Genomic DNA, 18879 nt, shown 5'->3' with positions numbered 1-18879 from the left:
CGTCCTCCGCAGTGACGTCACTCTATGCTCAAGGGACTGGTGCCATTTGATGCTATGTTGTTTTATAAGAAGTTTATTGAGAAGTAGCCCACTCACCATATTCTCAAAGAAAATGTTATCACACGGTTTCAGTATGAAATTTCCCTCCTTTGGTTTTCTATGAGCAGCATTGTCGTTGTATTTTCAGTGAACAGGTCCTTGCTGTCTTAAATATAAAACATTCACGCATTTCATCTGCTGCTGTTGTTTATCAATGAATCAATTGATTGTGGTAGCCTACAAATATAAGAAAACAACGTAATCTGCGTTTTGCTTTAAAATTACTAAATGATGGACCCTTATGGATATTTATCATCCTTGTAGACTACACATGGGGGATTATTTGATATGCTTTTACACTTTTCTCTGAGGGCTGTTAATTAGTGTTTGCTGAGTATCCATTAGATTCCATATAAGTCATTATAAATTATTTTTGGGCCACATCCAATTCTGAACTTTGAGCCTTATGAAGAAAAACCCCTAACTAAATCAGGGAACACTTATGATCTTAAAACTCAGTTATCAAATATGGAGATATATTACGAATACGATTGAGTGAAATTATGATGGGTAGGTGGGTCAAAGTGCTGACAAAATACCAGTAGAAGTTACAAATCATCACTCTTAACTTATCATAGATGTTCCTGGTGGACTTTGTAAGGGAAATCACACCATAACACTTTCATGTTAAATTAAAACATTTTTAAAGATCAGCTTAAATATTGTGTGGATTTGAAAACAGCACTAATTCAGTGTAAAAACTGAGACAGACAAGCTGTAGTTAAGATGTTATGTATAGATATAAATGTTGAGGTTGCTTAACAGACAATAGATAATAGTCAGTGTGAAAGCAGCCATGGTAATTTAACTGGTAGGCAAGCTTATCCACATCTCTTAGCTCCACATTCAAATGTATCTCATTTGGATACCGTCGCTATCTCAAATAAAATGTAAGAATATGCCTTACACATGGGTAAAAACAGTCCATGTTTTTAGTAAGTCTACTGGCTTCTTTTCCCCCCTTAATTTTAATGTCCGTTAATATTTATACAGTCAGTGTAGAAAGAACTTTTATTGTATATTTTGCTTTGGGTGGATTTTTCTTTTAACCAACATAGCTACGTCCCCTTTAAATCCAGTTCCATTCCGTCATGGCATCAATGCGGAAGTATGTACTCAGGAAACTAGCAGTCGAGCACATTCAGTGTTGTTTACATGTTAGTGTTCAGCTTTTGACGTTTTTCACTTTAAGTGGCACTTTTCCGTAGACAAACTGTTCTCACGAATACGAAAAGAAGCAGTTAAATGTTGTGATGATATCGAAACTGACATTTGAATTGGCTAGCTGGACGTTGTTAAACTGACTAACTTGGTCTGAGCTAACGTTGGTTAGCACGCTTTGCTGCTCTATCACCGGTAAGTTTCGTTTTCCTCAGTAACTTTTTGTGGCATTACTATTGTTGTTGCGTGATGAACTTAGAAATGGTTGGAACACATAATGGCTTACGCTACCAGCTGCATGGTCGCGCTGTTGTTTGCTTCGTCAGGGTATGAGCAGAGTTGATGCTGGAGCTCTGTGAAGGACCAAAGGATGTATCCCCGCAGCGCTGCACCGAGGGGGCGGTCAGCCTACAGTAACGGCCTGTACCCGCCACCCCATATGTACCAGTACTACGATTACAACCACCAAAGCCTGCCTGGTGACAAAAGGTGAGCCCGACGAAGAAGTTAACTGTACTGGTGTGGTAGACACCAGCAGTATCACTATGGATACTTGTGCGCTTCTGTGTCCTGTGGAATAATATACGCATGTCTGTTTGGTAGCTTCTATGTTCCTGAAGAAGCGAGGTTACCGACATATGAATGGAAGCCTACACCATCCCCCTCACCAGTCCATCATCCTCGGACACCCACAATGACAAACGGGCGGAAGTATGTCATCTTACTATTCATCCACGACTAAATTATCTTTTATAATTATTCTACATCTTCAAAATGATCTATATTTTATGAACGTTTGCCTTAAACTGCTTGACATTGTGTTTTAATGTGATGGATATCGCTGAGTCTGTGTTGATCATCTGTGCTGTAAGAGAGCACTGTGACCTCCTGCTCTACATTTCTAGAAATCCTTGGAGCGTCTGTCTCTGAGTATCAGCTTGTACCAGACTGGAATGTGCTGTCTACAGAGAGGGCAGCATATCTTACCTTTATGTTATCTGTAGAATAACAAGGCTTATCAACATTATAACTAAACAAACTTCATGCCATCCCTGTTTCGTGGGGTTTGTTTCATGGAATCAGTATCATAAATACATACATACTTTAAGAATAAAGGGACTGTAATAATTTGTTTCTTCCAGGAGGCAGAATGATGAATACAGACCCCCGGTGGTGAAGCGCCAACGCCTTGACTCTCCTTCCCACTCATCTATAGGCCCCCCTTTAATTCAGCCACCTCCACCTCCCCATGTTGTCCAAGCAGCGGCAGGATTCTCAAGATCTAATTTGGATCGCTCTTATCCAAGCCCACCCTCCCGTCCCAGCCCACGTCCCCATCCCCACCCTCAGGTGCCTATTGTCCCAGAAGGCTCCAACACGGTGCAGGCCTACGCTAACGACAAGGTACAGTAATTTAGCCTGAACCCATCGTTTATACTCCTCAAGTACGACTATGTGAGCATGCATGTATCCATGGTTCAGTCAGGTGCATGTTCTTGTGCCCTTAGTTAAGCGATCAGATGGTGGAGCTGTTTGAGGCGTGCCAACAGCAATCCTCTGATTTGGCCAGAAAGGAGAAGTGTCGAACTCAGCTGCAGAACGACATACAGCGTGTCTACGCAGGTGTGCATGTTAAACACAGTAGCGCTCTGCTCTGACTTTCTGTAAAGATCCTTTTTCACTGAGTGTTTTTCTTCCAGTGGCAAGACTGTACTTGACTGGATCTTCTATGAATGGACTGGGCTGCCGGAGCAGTGATGCTGATCTGTGTTTGGTCATCAAGGGAAATGTGAGTATGTCTGACTCTGCGCTGTGTGAATGTCATCCAATGTGTGTACAAGCATAGATGCCCCCTTCCTCTTACTCACCTGCATGTTTTTGTGTTTTAGAAAAGACCTGATCCTATTCATGTGCTGTCAGCCCTCCAAAGGTTGTTCAGATCACTGTGTGAGTACTTCAAACACGCTTCTGAATACCAAATCATTTTGAATAGATTATTGTCATCTTAACAGTCTTCCTTTCTTACTTGTTTCTTAGCTTTGCTTCTAATAACCAACACGTTTTACTAACTGATAATCTAAAGAATACTGGGATAAATATTGGATTATCGTAGGGGGATTTTTTCTTCCAGTCTTATGTTCTTCAAATATTCCACCAGGTGGAGCTATTCACCCAGTAGAAACAGAGTTTCAGCTTCACAGAAAAGGAAACTAAAAGTAACTCTCATTTTGTTTGCTCTGATTCAAAGCATACGTAGAGAGGACTCAGCTGATCAGAGCCAAAGTGCCAATCCTCAGGTTCAGGGAGAAAGGCAGGTAGGAGTGAAACAGTTTCTGAAGCTTGTTTTTACATCAACAGTAAGAATGTCAGAAGGAAATATTGATGTCTTATTTAATCTCCTCCTGCCCTCTTCAGTGATCTGGAGTTTGATCTGAATATCAACAACACAGTGGGCATCAGAAACACATTCCTTTTAAGGAGTTATGCCTACGGTGGGTGAAATTGTCAATTACACCTTTTAAATGTCTTAAACTAATTAAGAGTACACTGACTGTATATTCAACCAGCTGCAAGCAGTGCAGTGATGAAAGAGGACATAATCGTGTCTTGTTTTGACCTCTTTCTCAGCTGATCTCAGGATAAGACCCATGATCCTTGTCATCAAGAAATGGGCACGGCACAATCAAATCAATGATGCCAGCAAAGGAACGTTGAGCAGCTACACGCTGGTGCTGATGGTGCTTCACTACCTCCAGAGTCAGTACAAACACACACACACACTGACTAGACCCTCCCATTTCTGCTTTTGACTTAATGTGAATCTCCTTTTGTGTTTGTTGTTTTCTCTACAGCGTTAAAGGAACCTGTGCTTCCATCTCTGCAGAAGGACTACCCGGTAAGTGTCTCCATTGTTTTGTAGGATGAAATAAAATAAATGTACTTAAATTTAACTTTATTGATCATCTTTTTGTCATGTGCCTTGACTTCCAGGAGTGTTTTAATCCCTTCATGGACATTGACATGGTTCCAGAGGGACCCAAACACATCCCCCCATACATCTCAAAGAACCAGTCCTCTCTGGGAGAGCTGCTTCTGGGCTTTCTCAAGTACTATGCCACAGACTTCAGGTATCTCCCAAGGACATCACATTACTGCGTCTAGTGTTTCAGATGCACCCACGGTTCCTTTGCCTGCTCACTTTCTTGCTCCTATTCCTCGTCTCCTGCTTCTCCCTCCCTCCCTCCTCCATCCTGCATCCTCTCCTCTGGTTTCATGTTTCTGGGTAAAGGGCAGGAGCAGGTGGGACCTTTGGCCTTACACAGCACTAACATGACATACCATGGTCCCTGTGTTTGCAGTATGTGTGTTACCATGCCACACTAAGGCTGCAAGGTTGAAGTCAAATTCAATCAACAAACATGTGCACAGAGTTTAGTTTGAGTATTTTTGCCCTTGACATTCAAATGACATGTTTTCCATGGTGCTCGGGTGACATTTTCAACAGTCAAGGTTTTAACTGTGATTACACATTCCCTTGAAAATATGTATTATTGACCATCCGAAGACTGAAGTCTGTAATCGTGAACATTATTTCACAAAATTGTATCTTTGAAAACAAACTTTGCATTTGTTTTTTGCAGTTGGGATAAGCAGATGATCTCTGTCCGAGAGGCCAAAGCTCTGCCCAAGAACAATTCTCATGAGTGGAGAAACAAATACATTTGTGTGGAAGGTAAACATGTCGGTAGACGTAACATTCCCCTGCCTGGAGCATCAATGTAAGAGATGTTCCCTGTTGTGCTGCATATTTAGCGTGTGACAGGAATCCCTTGTGTTTCAGAGCCATTCGAAAGAAATAATGTCGCCAGGGCCGTCCACGAGAAGATCAAGTTCGATGCCATTAAAGCCCAGTTTGCAGAGGTACAAAGCAGTCCTGATACATCAGCGGCGCTCTGGCCCACAGCATTAACAAGTATCCTTGTTAATGCTGTGGGCCAGCTATGAGTTATTCATAATCCTCCTGCTTCTCATCTCTCTGTGTCCGTGCAGTCGTGGCGGATACTACGGCAGAGGAAGGACCTGAACTCGATCCTCCCAGTCAGAGCCATCATTAATAAGGAGTCATCCAGGAGATAAGGGCTTCCTCTAATTAGACAAGCTGACGGGAGTCTTCTACCTCAGAGGGACCTTTGGGATGTGCTGAGAGAGGAGCCCTGCTGCCTCCGCACCTCTCGGCCAGAAAGACTCTGGGATTCTGAACGCTCTTTCTGCCTCGGTATCGATCACAAACTGTTGGTCATGTGGCAGCACGTATTGAAAACACTGCACCCACTTTAAAATGCATCGCAGACTTTGCCAAATTATAGTAACTGATAATAAAAACACAACATTTGTTTAGTAACACCAGAGATGAGTGCTGCTGCTACATGGCTCTTTATTCCAACACACATAGCCTACCTGAGAAGAAGTTTATTTTACTGAGCAGATATGAAAAGACAAAATGATACCTGTTACCTTCTCATATCTGAAGCTAGCTTTAACGGAGACAACATGTTTAACTCGTACAACTTAGTTTATTTCCTCTAATCTCTGTTTAAGTTCAAAATCACGAGAGCCATAAAATGTGGAGTCAGTTTATTAAAGGTTCCAGTAATTTGTCTCTGCCACACACATGTACAGCTTGTTGTCTTAAGCTGGACCAACTTGTGAAATCAAAGCCTTTTCTATTTTTCTAGGTCAGCAGTGACACCAGTGGTGGTGTAAACGACACAGACACTTTATTCTATAGCTGCATTAATAGTCCTCTCATCTGTAAGTGTGTACTGAAAACTGCCTTTGTTATTAAGCGATGTAGTCGTCACTTCAACGTGATGGCAGGAGGGCTTCCCTTTATGTTCCCATTCCTTTATTAGTGCTCCTGATGTGTTGCATTACTTTCCTCTGACTGGTGACAGACCTGCTCTCCATTGTTTTACTTCAGTAACTTCTCGATTCGTTTGGTAACAACAGATGTTATTCACTCATATTCAGTTCCACTTCTACATACGTTATTTGGAGAATTCACACTGGAGTGTGAGTTTCTGTGTTCTCTGTTTGATATTTCTCCTCCGCTCTTTTTGTACATTTTGTACATTACTGACTTTTAAATGTTTATTTAAAAAATTAAATCTCTGAAGATGTATGATTGATTTCAATTTATACGTTTGAGCTTTTTGTGAATCCTTGGCTTTGCTAATACAGTACAAGTGCCAAAATCATATGAGGTTGTGCTCTGGCTCCTTTTTTGCAGCTGTTCATGCTCAGATGGGTTATACAGATGTGTGTTTGACAGAGTAAACAGGGCTCAGGGATAAATGCTCACTAAATATAGCACAATAATATATTTTATCACCTTGCAATTGAATATCAAGATCAGAAATTTGGAACAGAAACAGAATCATCCTATAGATCTGGTCCACCTTGTCCACAAACCCTCCTGATATTTTAAATCCATGTGTCATTTTGATTTCTCCAGTTCATTCACCATCAGAAGCCATGATGTCATTTAGTGTGTTATAGGACAGTGGTTTTCAAAGTGGGGGCCGCAGGGGGGGCTCAGAAAATTGGAGGGAAGATAAGAAAAAAAATGCAAAAAAAACAATTTTGTAATTTTGAATTTTGAATTTATTTATTTTTTAATAACCATTTGTCCTGAACCATTCAACACGTAAACTGCCGTTATCTCGGATTCTCAAATTCAGCTGCAAATTCGGCATGACAACGTCATAACGACGTCATAATCTGTGTAGACCTGGCGGTTGTTATCAAGCTGCTCTGCTCATCAAGCTTGCGTGTAGCTAGCTAGCGCAAAACGGACAGGTTTTTGACAACAAATAGAGCGAAGGAGCATATTTTGTAGCATTGTCTGTGGGTTTGGGGGTCCCCGGCCAGAAGCTAATGCTGTTTGGGGGGCCTTGGCATGGAAAAGTTTGGGAACCCCTGTTATAGGAGCTTGTGATTTTTATAGGTCTTTTAAAAGTAATACAACTGAGGAGGACTCCTGCATATTTGCTCCTTGAAGGTGTTCTCTGCAGCCTCCTCTGGCAGCGCTGATTTTGCTTTGTGGTTTGACGCCTTATTACACCTAGTTTTATGACTTATGCATTGTGCCAGTTCTTCTGGGGGGAAGATACCTTAAAAGTTGTGCATGCGCGCGTGTGTGACAAGCAGGCGGAGGGCCAGGGGGGTACTGTTTCAGCACACGGCCTATATTTAACTTAGCAAAGGGGGTTTTGATCTTAAAGTCACACTGGCTCATTCATCTGTGAGCTAAGACTGAAACTAAAGTAATGATGGTGTTGCCAAATATATCCGTAAAAGTCTTTAAGTTCAGAATCTAACTTCTTCTTAGAGTTTGTTGTTAGTGCGCTAACCTAAGACCCAGTGAGTCCCACTCTCTCGCTGCTTCGCCCTTCTCTCAGCCCACTCCCCTCTTTTCATTCCCCACTCAGTCTATTTCTGTCCCCCGCTGAGTCAGATGGACAGCTCCCAACTTAGAATGACACAAACAGGCAGAGCAACTCCTCCGAAATCAGAGTGGCTGAAAACATCAAGAGGACTTAAAAACATTTTTAAAAAATCCACATTAAGAAGTGCAAAGAGAAGAGCTGGAGAATATCACCAAGATGGAGGAGTGCGAGAGTCTGGACTCTGAGATGACGGAGCTGCAGGAGTTTCAGAGCGAGGCCAACAGCCAGGACGATGACGACGAGGTGGAGGAACTGCAAAACAGGTGCTTTAAAATGTTGAGTTTACTGTTTGACTTTGTGTTAAGTGGCGTCTGTCCTGCTGGAGAATTGACCATGAAATGTATTGAATGGAGTCTGTGAGAAACCTCTTGTTTCTGGGCTTCTTGGCTCAGATCCATTTCTGCTTTAAAGAGAAAAAGTTTTATCTCTCAGAAAAAGTGACACAAAGCAGCTCCATGAAATGATCATCTGCTCTTCAGCTCATCTGAGGAGCTGTCAGTGTGGTATTCTAACATTGACATTATTCACCGTCCCATATTTTACGTCTCATTTATCATGTTTCATACTGGTGCTTTAGCTTCCCTTGCCATGTCAGAAATAGTAGAAGGCACTGATATGTTGAGTGAATCTGGGAAGGCAGAGGCATCACCTCTCTAATATTACACGGATGACGCTTTGGGACGTCACCTGGCCGTAACCCTGCAGGATCTCGGCTGTATTCACAGCAGGAGGAGCAGCTCAGAGTGCAGTTGATGATTATTTCTTCAGCTCGTGTCCCACATTGGCAGCTTTGCACCCGACACCTGGTCTAATGCTGGAGATCCTCACTCCTCAAGTTGACGTCTTGAGAATACATCAGCAGGTGTTGCCGTGTCTTCAGCTTAGATTTGCGGAGTTGCTTCAGGTGCAGAAACGTGAATGTGTGTTTCTTGTTGGCGCAGCATGCTCAGAGGTGTTTTGATTTGATTCATTGGTTCGTTCTCTGCTTGCATTTCCACGAGCGCTGCCAAGAGGATCTCCTCTTGCAGTTAGACTGTTTAGTCGTGTCCTTCCTCTCCTCGTGAACGGCACAAACAGCCTGCTCTCCTTCCTCTAACTCTGTCTATTCCTCTTTCCTCTAGTCTGCGTGAGGCTGTCCAGGACCAGTCTGTGAAGCCCAAACTGCAGTGCCTGATGGTGGATCCATCGTTCTCCATGGTAACTGTTCAAAGTGAGGACAGTGGGATTGTTTGGGAGACGGCCTCCAGCCGCTGCTCTACGCCCTGGGCCTCTGAGACCAGCTCCACCTCTGAAGCTTACAGCATGGAGGGCTCTGGAGCTGCAGGGAAGATCACCATCGTGTTCGATGAGGAGAAAATAGTGCGCAGGAGGTTGAGGTCTGGAGGAAGGAGCAGCAGGCTGGGGGACCGGCTGAGCCGACCTGGAAGCTCGAGATCGGCTTCGGCTCTGGGGGTGGAGAGGCCGGAGATGGCCGAGGTGTCTCTTCCTAACGTGAAACAGGAGAAAACACAAGCAGAGCCGGACTTGGAGGAAATCAAAAACAAAGATCAGCAGCTGTTTAGTTTGATTTCTGAGGGTTATGAGATTCTCAACATCAGAGTTCCCTCAAAACTTCCCACTGTGGACGAGGAGGAGAGCACGGAGCTGCAGGACAATCTGGCTTATCTGGACCAGACGCCAAAGATCAGGTCCAAAAACAACCATGACTGGACACAACAAGCGAACCATGTCCTGCCAGAGGAGGGGGAAATACTGGATCACCAAGAGGTATGTCCTGATCCATCTGATTGATGGGAGTGGCTCTTATAACACGCATTAGTTGTGGTTTTATTTGGCTTTTTCTGCAATTCACTATATTCAAATACTGTATATCTGTTAAACACCAAATTGTCTGCTTTGATTGACCTGCTGACTCTGATCTATCCTCAGCCCTCAGAGCAAGACTCGTCAGCAGACACAGAGCTCAGTAAAACACCCACTCCGAACGAGAGCACCGGCGACATAGACTACTTTGAGAAGTTCACCCTGGTTGATACGGTGGTTCCTGGGGATCAAGCTCCAGAGGAGCAGCAGCAGGGGGAGGCAGAAAAGCCTGCAGGGAAGCCGCAAGAAGAGGAGCAAAAGCCTTCCAACGAGACAGCCACAGTCAGCCCCTCTGCGTCAGAAGAATCTTTTGTCTTTGTTACAGATGTGGAGATCGTCGGGGAACACCTGGATGAGGTTTTCTACGGAGAAGGAGCTCCTCCTGATGCTCTGCAGCGCAGAGAGGATGATGATGAGGAGTGTGGAGGCAGGATGAGAATGAGACGAGAGAGTCAGAGATCTTCAAAGGAGAGTGGTTCAGTGCTGTTTGGGAGTCAAGAGACAATCCTCACACCCATCTTCCTCTCCCCTGGACCCCCAAAGATCATTGACCTCATCCTGCTGGAGGAGCCCACCGCCATGTCCTTCATGTACTCAGACCTCTACGAGGACGCTGTCGGCGAGAGGAGAAAGAGCGACGAGGAGTGCTCCGAGGCAGAGAGCGTAGCATCTGAGAAGTCTTATAAGAGGCGATTTTCTGATTCAGAGGAGGCGGACGGGTACCTGGAGAAGTTTACTTTGAAGGATGAAATTCCAACAGTGGAGGATCAATCAGAGCTGGCGGAAGATAAGAGAGAGGGGAGGATGATGTGGTCGCAGAACAAGTTTGAAATATCAGGATGTCTGACAAGAGCGGTCAAAGAGGAAGAGCAGGATGAGGCAGAGGAAATAAAGACACAGGAGGTCAGTGTTGGAGAGAAGAGAGAAGATGGACAATCAGCAGCAATCGAAGAGAAAGGAGAAACAGAGAAGGAGAGGGAGGAAATAAAACTGTCTTTGGAGACCAAAGCTGTTGGAGGAATCTCAGAAGAATCAGTTCAGGAGTCTAAACCAGCAGAGGATCACACAGAGGTTGAGGAAGTGAAACCAGACCACACTGATCCTCCAGAGAGCAGCGCTCTTCTTGAAACCCAACAAGAGGATGCCAAAGCTGAGAAAACTGAAGAAAGCGAGGCGCATCAGAGAGAAGTCCCAGAAGAAACAACCAGCGTTCCTGAAGCCGCGCCGCCACATCAGACACAAGAAGAGGCAGAAAAAGCAGCTGAGGTGGTTGTTGATGCCTCAGAGGAGACACCTGCTACAGCACCTGTACGCAGAGAGGTTCCTCACATCACACAATCTGAAATTACTGAAAGCTCTGAGAAGATTCTGTGTGAAGAGGCAACTACTGACACTGAGACAGCGGCCGCTGAAGAGGAAGTGGTTACTGAGGCGGTTGCAGATGCGGCAGCTGAAGTGAAGGAGCCTGAGACTTACAGACAGGAAACGCTCACCTCTACTGAGATCAAGACGCCAGCTGAAACATCCCCGTGTGAGGAGACAGAAGCTGCAGATGTTGCACCTGTTGAGGTTATCACTGACTGTGACTCTGCGGTACATGCAGTAGTGGAGGTTATAGAAAAAGCAGTGGATGAAAATGAGATCCAAACCCAAGTTCAGATTGATCTTCAGGAGGTACCAAGTGCTGAGACGAGAGATGCTCAGACAGCAGCTGCAGGAGAAGAAGAACGTGGAGCTAAAACGGAGAGCGTTGAGAGAAAGGTGCCTGAAGTTATTACTCAAACTGATCAGGGGTCAGAGGTTAAAAGTGAGGTTTCAAGAGAACTAGAAGAAGTCAAGAGAGATTCAGTTAAGGAACAGCATGAAATCATAGAATCTGAGCAGCGTCAGCAAGAAGAGGAACCAGAAGCTGACAGTGGATCAGACAAAACAAAGCTGATAACGTCTAAAGATGAAAAACCCACGGTGGACACTGGGTCTGGTGTTCAGGAGACGGAGAATGTGGGGGATGAGTTAATCGTCCTTGTCCCCAAAGGACAAGCTGTAGAGATGGACATAGAGGTCAGTCAGCCTTCAGAGAAAACTGCAAGTGATACAGCAGCTCTGTCTGAACCTGACGGCACATGTGAACCTGAAACCATCACGATAAGCCCGGAGAGCCTTCAGGCACCAAGTGAGGAAACAGTGACTGAGTCTGAACAGGAAGTACAACCAGAAGTTGTTCTGAAAGATGAAGCACCACCCAGAAATGAGCTGGACGACAGGTACTCTCCCCCTGCACCTGTGGAGGAGGCAGAAACGGAGGACCAGAAGATGGAGCGGTACTTTGAAGAAGATGCGGCCGTTTTTTCACCCCTGAGGAGCTTTACTCCTCAGGAGGATTTGTCCGGGCTACACAGGGAGGATTTACTGTCAGAAGAAGCAGATGTAGGACAAACTGTGGAGATAAACAAGGTGGAAGATGCCCAAGAAACAAGCATTCTTACAGAGGATTTAAGTCCAGAGACTGATCTGCACAGAGAAGAGGTGGGGCAAAAGGTGGAGCAAGATGAGGTGGTTGAAGAAGAAGCTCCAGAGGTGTCTGTGGAGGAGCTCGAATATGAGATGATATATGAACAGGATGCTAAAGAGATGCCCGAACAGGAAACACAAAGAGATGTAGAGGAAGCAAAACCTGAGTTAGGTCAGGAGAGAGAGGAGAGGATGGAGATGGAGATAGAGGTGGAGAAGAAGGAGGAAGTCTTTGATCTGTCCCCAGACGAAGAGCTCATTGAGGCTGATTATGACATCATAGATGCAGAGGAGGAGAGTCAGGCCCGCCTGGCTGCCGAGCTGCAGGGGATGGACTGGTTCTGTCTCACCTGCGGATGTCTGCTGTCAGAGGACGACTGCTCGTCCGGAGAGCATCGCAGCCACGAGGTGACTGCCGTGGACAGAGCTTATGAGGAAATTAAGGTGAAGTACTGTTTGAATACAAATACACCTTTTTATTTGTTTTAGAGTTAACTTTCCGGGTTGTTTGTTAACTTCAATGATGCAGAAAGCGACTTCTGTTTCGGGGTCTCACAGATCCGACTGTAAACTGTGGTTAACTTTAATGCAGTTTTAAAGACTTGGACAATCTGCTTTGGATAGCTGCTTTTGGAGATTTGTGACACTACAAACACGATATATGTCACTATGTAGGATACCCTTCTGTACATTTCTTAGTCTGTGTGGCTATGACTTGTGTTTGGTAAATTATTGGGTAAACTTAAATTTAAGTAGTGTCTATTACACGACAGCCCTGCAAAAAAACTCCTTCAGAAAGATGTTTCTGTTATTTTTTTCCAGCACATTAATGTAGTTAAGCTTAATAAACAAACAAAAGAAACCCCTCTTTGAATAAGGCTGCAAATGATGATAAAAAGTTAACAAGTTTAAGAAACTTGTGGAATACATTATAAAAGATGAACAGGAAACTCACCTTATTGCTCTTTATTTAACATTTATTTTAGTTGTTACATTTCCTGACATAAATAGCTTCACCACAGAACCGTTTATTACTTCGAGTTAATAACAAGCAGAACATTAATTTAACATGTTTATTGTTGTGCAATCGCCTGTGTTAAGTTAATAAATGTGCAATCGCTGTGTGATATAAGACATGATGTATACATATATACACATTTATCGCTCAGCTAACATGCACAACACAAAGTGATCAAAATTAGTGAATGGATATTGCACAGTGGAAAATTATTTTAGTGTGCAATGCATTATTAAAAAAAATAGATTTAAATGATATTTCTCAAATGCTGAATTGTTAACTTCTGCGTTTGGCCTCGGAGTTTGATCGTCGATCATTTCAGCAGCATGACGCTGAATGACAGCAGTTCTCATGTCTGAGGACCGACTGTCATAGAAAGCAGCTCATCATCGAACACGTATTAAAACACGGGGTTATGATCAGCACACACTTTACTGGCATCGGACCGGGTCATCACGTAATAAAGCGGTCCAAATTTAGCAGGCTGCATGCTCTCAAGCTGCCGACAGGCTGCGGTCGAGCACATTGAATTGTTGTGATGTAATGCTCTGCTTTGATCGGTGGAAAAGTCCAGTGTGACATCATCAAGAGGAGACTGATATGTGATCTGGTCACACCTCGCCGTCCCTATGGGTCAGCACAGGGTCAACGGTCTGCTTTTTTCAATCCGTGTTAATGTTGTAGCTCCTTCTAGCAATCTGAGAGGAATCTGTCTCTTTAATTAATGTCTATTTTATTTTAACCTGTGAGGAAACATTGACAGTATGAGTGAAGTGAGATCTTTTGCCTTGCATTTGATGAACAATCACAGCAAAGTATCTGCGTCTGAATCAAAGGAAAACTGGACCAAACTGAGAATAAGCTAATGTCATTTCCAGATGATATTTGAAACCGGTCTTGTGCAGGGGATGTTGTATTTATGTGAAACATTGACAGCGAGACAAAGAACAAAGCCGATCTTGTTTCAGCACCAAGAAGTTAGAGGTAGCAGCTTATTCAGATTTTCCACATAAAGGAGAGTCCATCCTGACAAGTTTACCAAAACAACTTTGCAAAGAGCTCAAATGTGTGTGCACTCCTGCACCTCATCAGACATGGATCTGTGCAAGTGCGCTCAAACATTCCTCCTCACGCACACGTACACATATACACCTGTTTTCTAAATCTTAATGGGGAGACGGTGAGCCTCGGAAGGAGCAGGGGGCGATAAGTGACCCACATGACCCAGTTAAATGTGATCTGTTGGTGCTCAGGTGGTGACGGGGGATTCTCACCGCTGCTGATTCCCCGTAAAGCTGCAGAAGAAAACGTTTTTACCTAAAGATGAACCTGTCTAATCAGTCTGAATGATATCAACAGACAGGATTTGTCCCTCTTTAGCTCGGGGGGCCCACAGATCCATCAGGTCACGTCATTAAAATTAAAAAGTTACCTTTCAGATATTGCCACTTGTTGGTCATTTTTGATTAAGTGAAGAATTCCGTTCACAGATTATTTCTTCCAATACAGAAAAAAGGGAGGGTTGCTGTTACCAGAGGGTGTTAACAACCCTCAGTGACACTAGGTCAACAGCCCAGGTTAACAACTCTCACTTCATTACAACATCTACTAGCATATTAATGACTCACAGAGGTTTATATTTCTCGCTCCGTGCACCAGTCAGTTTACAACTGAAGAGGCCTTTTTAATGAGGTGAAACGTCTTCAACAACCAAGTCCAGTTGCCTTTTGGATTAAGCTTTCGAATTACAATGACCTGGACGACTGAGAACCTTCCAGCCATTATCTATACCGCTAATCCTGTTCAGGGTCGCGGGGAGGCTGGAGCCGATCCCAGCTGTCATTTGAAGAGAGGGTACACTCTGGACTGATCACCAGTCAATCACAGGGCTGACACAACAACCTTTCATGCTCACACTCACACCTACGGGCAATTTTAGAGTCACTAATAACCTAATGAGCATGTCTTTGGACTGTGGGAGGAAGCCGGATTACACGGAGAGAACATGCAAACATGCAGAACCCATCGCACCACCGTGCACATCCTCCTTTTTTTGTGTTTTAATCAGGAGAAGCTGAGTGACTGGATCTCAGAGCTGCAGGGGAGGTCAGAGAACATCGAGGATCTGGTGTCCGAGCTCGAACTGGGCTACAACTCTGTCGAGGTAAACCAAGCTGATTCTCATTCATTACTAAATGAGACAACAGGTTGTTTTAAACTTACCAACTGGATCAGTCGAAACAAAGCATTTAATGATGCACCATAGTATCATTTCACTCTTTAATATGCCTCTGTTTCTTTCCATCCATCTCCTCTCCACACAGGACCAGTGCGTGGAGACTGAAGCGGCGATGCAGGCGCAGAATGACGAGATGATGGCGCTGGTGATGGAGCAGTACAACAACATGTCTGTCAGCATGGAGGAGGAGAAGAAGGCCAAGCTGGAGCAGCTATACGACCAGATTGTCTCCTTCCAGGAGAGCATCGACTCGGCCAAGGCCATGCTGGAGACCACGGCCAGAGAGGTGGAGACTGACGCCCGGGTGAGTCTTATTGATCAGTGGTTTCACATTCAGTCCATGATTATTGTCTAGATCGCCTTTCTGATGAATGTTTCTTTTATCTGTTCTCCCACTAGACACCTGAAGACATTCAGCTGAGGTAATTTGCATTCAGCGACTGGAGTGTGAGCTAGTGTGCTTTTCTAACCAGTCTAAACCTGTATCAGATAGTGATGACAAACACTGTTTGCTGCTGGGCCTGCAGAGCTATCACCTGTGTAGTGTGTGCCAATATGCTGGATATTTAGCTGCAGGGGTAGAATACAGAGAAGAAGGGTTTGACACAGACTTGTGGACTTCAGAGGCTTAATGCTGTTTGTGTGCTCAGGCTAAAGGCGGCTCTGGACTCAGCCATGTCACTGGAGCTGGGTCCAAAAGGACTGCTGGTGTTTGAGGACTACGCCAAGGGCAACACTTCCAGCTCTCAAGCACAGCGCAAAGGAATCCCAGGTAGGTCTAGGATGTGATGTAGATACACCTGATATGAACACATCTGCAGGTAGTATTGTTTTATGTGCATGTAAGTGGCAGTTATGGCTCTTGTGTGCCGCAGTGCCTCAGAGGCCCACGCTGCAGCCTCAGGAGCCCGGCTCAGCGTCCAGCACCAGCGTCACCGTTTACTGGAAAGTCAACCCTGGTGATATCATCGACTGCTTCCAGGTCTACTGCATGGAGGATCCACAGGGAGGTGAGTACTCTCAGGGCCGCGTGAATGTAACTGGAAAAGGATTTTAAAGAGCAGCTTTCTACTTCAGCAAATTGATTTACTTTGATTTGCTTGTATAGATTTAAATCCTGTCAACTATTTGAGTTTATAGAGGAGATTTTTAAGAACAGCTGTTATTGTCTGACTCACTTAATACCATTATACTGACATGGTGTGTGTGTGTGTGTGTTGTTGCTGTTGTTGTTCGCAGCTGTGTCGGAGGAGTACCGTGTCACAGTGAAGGAAAGTTATTGTGTCCTGGAGGAGCTGGAGCCTGACAAGACCTACAAGGTGTGGGTGATGGCTGTCAACTACACGGGCTGCTCTCTGCCCAGCGACAGACTTTCCTTCAGAACCGGTCAGTTCACACACGGGAGCAAAAGAACAACGGTAGAACAAAAAACTGGAAAGCCTTGTTAGATTCTTTTTGTAGCAGTATTTTTGACGTGAAAGCAAAAAGTGAATTTCACACTATCATTAATATCTCGCTCGCTTTCCTGCAGCTCCATCAGTGCCAGTGATTGACACAGAGCGCTGTACTGTCATGTGGGATTCAGCCACGCTGAGATGGAGCTCAGAAAAACAGACTCCAGAAGAGAGTTTCACCTTGGAGTACTGCCGCCAGTACGAACTAGAGGGAGAGGGGCTCAGGTGGGTGTTTCTTTTAAGTACCAAGATAGACGTGAAAAGTCGTGGTAGGAAAAAAAATACATTTAACACAACTAGATGGACAAAAGTCATACACAGACCTTTAATTTATGTGTGTGCATGTGTGTGATACACTTCTAGGTCCATCTCAGGTATCCAAAGCTGTGAACAGAGGGTTCTCCTGCAGCCCAATGAAAGTTATCTTTTTTACATCAAAGCTGTAAACGAGGCAGGAGCCAGCGAGCAGAGCGAGGCTGCACTCATTTCCACCAAAGGTAACAAAACACACACTTCAACTTTACTTGTGTTTCTATGTGTTTGTAACATCAAATTCTTTTCTCCTCCTTGTGTCTGACTTCAGGGACGAGGTTCCACCTGCTGAAAGCCTCAGCTCATCCCGCTCTGGAGCTGTCAGTGGACGAGACCACCGTGCACTACTCTGAGGACTCACCTGAGGACACCCCGTCTGCAGACAAACTGTGAGTTGCAGAAAGCTCCTACGACTCTTAAGAACCCTTTTAAAGAATATGTTTAAACCAGAGTCTGTTTGTTCTCTAGATGTCCGTCCATCCTCGGGGAGTTGTTGCCGGCACACGGTCATTACTACTGGGAGACCGTCGTGTCGGGAAGCACAGCTTACAGGCTCGGAGTGGCGTGCAGCTCAGCCAATAGAAACATCCCACTGGGGGAAAACAGCCTGTCATGGTGTTTGCAGTGCATCCCGACACCATCAGGGTACGTATCAAACACTTCACAGTGTTTGCTCTACTTCCTGTTTTTGGTCTAACACCTCCTCTCTCTTCATCTGTCCAGCTGCAGGTATCAGTTGCTCCACAATGACGTGCAGTCCAGCGTGTTTGTGATCGACATGCCTGAGCGAGTGGGCACCCTCCTGGATTACCAGCTCGGCCGTCTATCTTTCTATAACACCCTGAGTGGTCAGTTGTTGGGCTCCTTCTGCCAGCGCTTCACCCAGCCGTGCCACCCTGCTCTGGCCCTGGAGACGCCGGGTTGCCTGGAGGTCAGCATGGTGCTGGAGGTGCCAGAGTTCACCAAGGACAGCTAGCTCTGCTCGTAGCCTCACACACCGAGGAGTTTACAAATCATGATGGACATACATAGATTTGAATGATCTTAAAACGGTTCAATTACAGCAGAAACTGCAGACATGACCTTATGGATGGGTTTGTGTGTTTTTTGTGAGATCAAACCTGATCAAATCATTGATTCAGTTTGATATTTGATATGTTATCAGAAATTAAATTGTAAATATCAAAAAACAGACACTGAAAATGAATGATGACGGTGTGTAATACAACAAGGAATTGCAATTTAGTACGTTGAATTTTTTTTTTTTTACAGGTGAGAGTCTTGTGTTTTGTTCCGTCAGGAGAGGAGAGAAATGTTGTGGATCACTTTGACCCTGACATGTGCTGCTGTGAGAGTTTTGTACTGTAAATGTTCTATGATTAACTCTTCTCAGTTTTCTCTTCTTTATTTATTTCCTCTCCATTTCTTGTAGGTATTTTGACCAAAGGGTCTGACTGTGTATTAAAGTCAAACACAAACTGTGTCACTACTGAAACAAAAATGATTTAAGGCCTCTTATTGGCACGAAGTTTAAAGCTCCAACAAATACTCTGTAGCACTTTTGATTTGCGTTTCATGTTGTTAATTTGTGTACATAACTTTCTGAATGGATGAGATCACCACTGTCTTGTTTTGTGCGACTCACAGATGAATTGTTTTCCTTTCCCTCTCTTGTAAACTGATTCTCATGTCTGAACTGAATGAGTATGTTTA

General features: G+C 44.5%; 2 protein-coding genes across 4 annotated transcripts; both read left to right on the top strand.

Annotated features, from left to right (window-relative positions):
• Positions 1–1210: 1210 nt before the first annotated feature.
• Positions 1211–6514, top strand: tent2 (terminal nucleotidyltransferase 2). Of its 3 annotated transcripts, none has more exons than XM_069683052.1 (15): positions 1211–1455; positions 1587–1749; positions 1864–1971; positions 2403–2664; positions 2769–2883; positions 2961–3049; positions 3150–3207; positions 3509–3575; positions 3676–3752; positions 3889–4017; positions 4113–4156; positions 4252–4388; positions 4902–4993; positions 5102–5181; positions 5311–6514. In XM_069683052.1, the coding sequence occupies exons 2-15, from the start codon at positions 1631–1633 to the stop codon at positions 5395–5397; spliced, it is 1464 nt and encodes a 487-aa protein (XP_069539153.1). In that variant the 5' UTR covers positions 1211–1455; positions 1587–1630; the 3' UTR covers positions 5398–6514. The 3 variants fall into 3 exon arrangements, with proteins under 3 accessions (XP_069539153.1, XP_069539154.1, XP_069539152.1); XM_069683053.1 differs by having other exon boundaries at positions 1555–1749; XM_069683051.1 differs by having other exon boundaries at positions 1211–1749.
• Positions 6515–7808: 1294 nt separating this feature from the next.
• Positions 7809–18768, top strand: cmya5 (cardiomyopathy associated 5). The gene is made up of 14 exons (XM_069682444.1): positions 7809–8032; positions 8891–9536; positions 9699–12059; positions 12222–12587; positions 15230–15325; positions 15486–15721; positions 16027–16172; positions 16276–16410; positions 16640–16786; positions 16932–17079; positions 17218–17351; positions 17438–17555; positions 17635–17811; positions 17890–18768. The coding sequence occupies exons 1-14, from the start codon at positions 7926–7928 to the stop codon at positions 18140–18142; spliced, it is 5070 nt and encodes a 1689-aa protein (XP_069538545.1). The 5' UTR covers positions 7809–7925; the 3' UTR covers positions 18143–18768.
• Positions 18769–18879: the final 111 nt, after the last annotated feature.

Source organism: Semicossyphus pulcher, unplaced genomic scaffold (genome assembly GCF_022749685.1).
Source record: "Semicossyphus pulcher isolate SPU_LCO1_2020_fin unplaced genomic scaffold, fSemPul1.0.p SCAF_6, whole genome shotgun sequence".
Classification (NCBI taxonomy): Eukaryota; Metazoa; Chordata; class Actinopteri; order Labriformes; family Labridae; genus Semicossyphus; species Semicossyphus pulcher.
This window is presented reverse-complemented; position numbering and strand designations above follow the sequence as displayed.

What these genes read in the sequence shown, in the direction of transcription:
- tent2 (XM_069683052.1), top strand. Translation starts at nt 1,631, where the DNA reads ATGTATCCCCGCAGCGCTGCACCGAGGGGGCGGTCAGCCTACAGTAAC. An exon ending in CATACAGCGTGTCTACGCAG is followed by an intron (nt 2,884 to 2,960) that starts GTGTGCATGTTA and finishes TTTTTCTTCCAG; the next exon opens with TGGCAAGACTGTACTTGACT. An exon ending in GGTGCTTCACTACCTCCAGA is followed by an intron (nt 4,018 to 4,112) that starts GTCAGTACAAAC and finishes TTTTCTCTACAG; the next exon opens with CGTTAAAGGAACCTGTGCTT.
- cmya5 (XM_069682444.1), top strand. Translation starts at nt 7,926, where the DNA reads ATGGAGGAGTGCGAGAGTCTGGACTCTGAGATGACGGAGCTGCAGGAG. An exon ending in ACAGCGCAAAGGAATCCCAG is followed by an intron (nt 16,173 to 16,275) that starts GTAGGTCTAGGA and finishes TGTGTGCCGCAG; the next exon opens with TGCCTCAGAGGCCCACGCTG. An exon ending in CAGACTTTCCTTCAGAACCG is followed by an intron (nt 16,787 to 16,931) that starts GTCAGTTCACAC and finishes GCTTTCCTGCAG; the next exon opens with CTCCATCAGTGCCAGTGATT.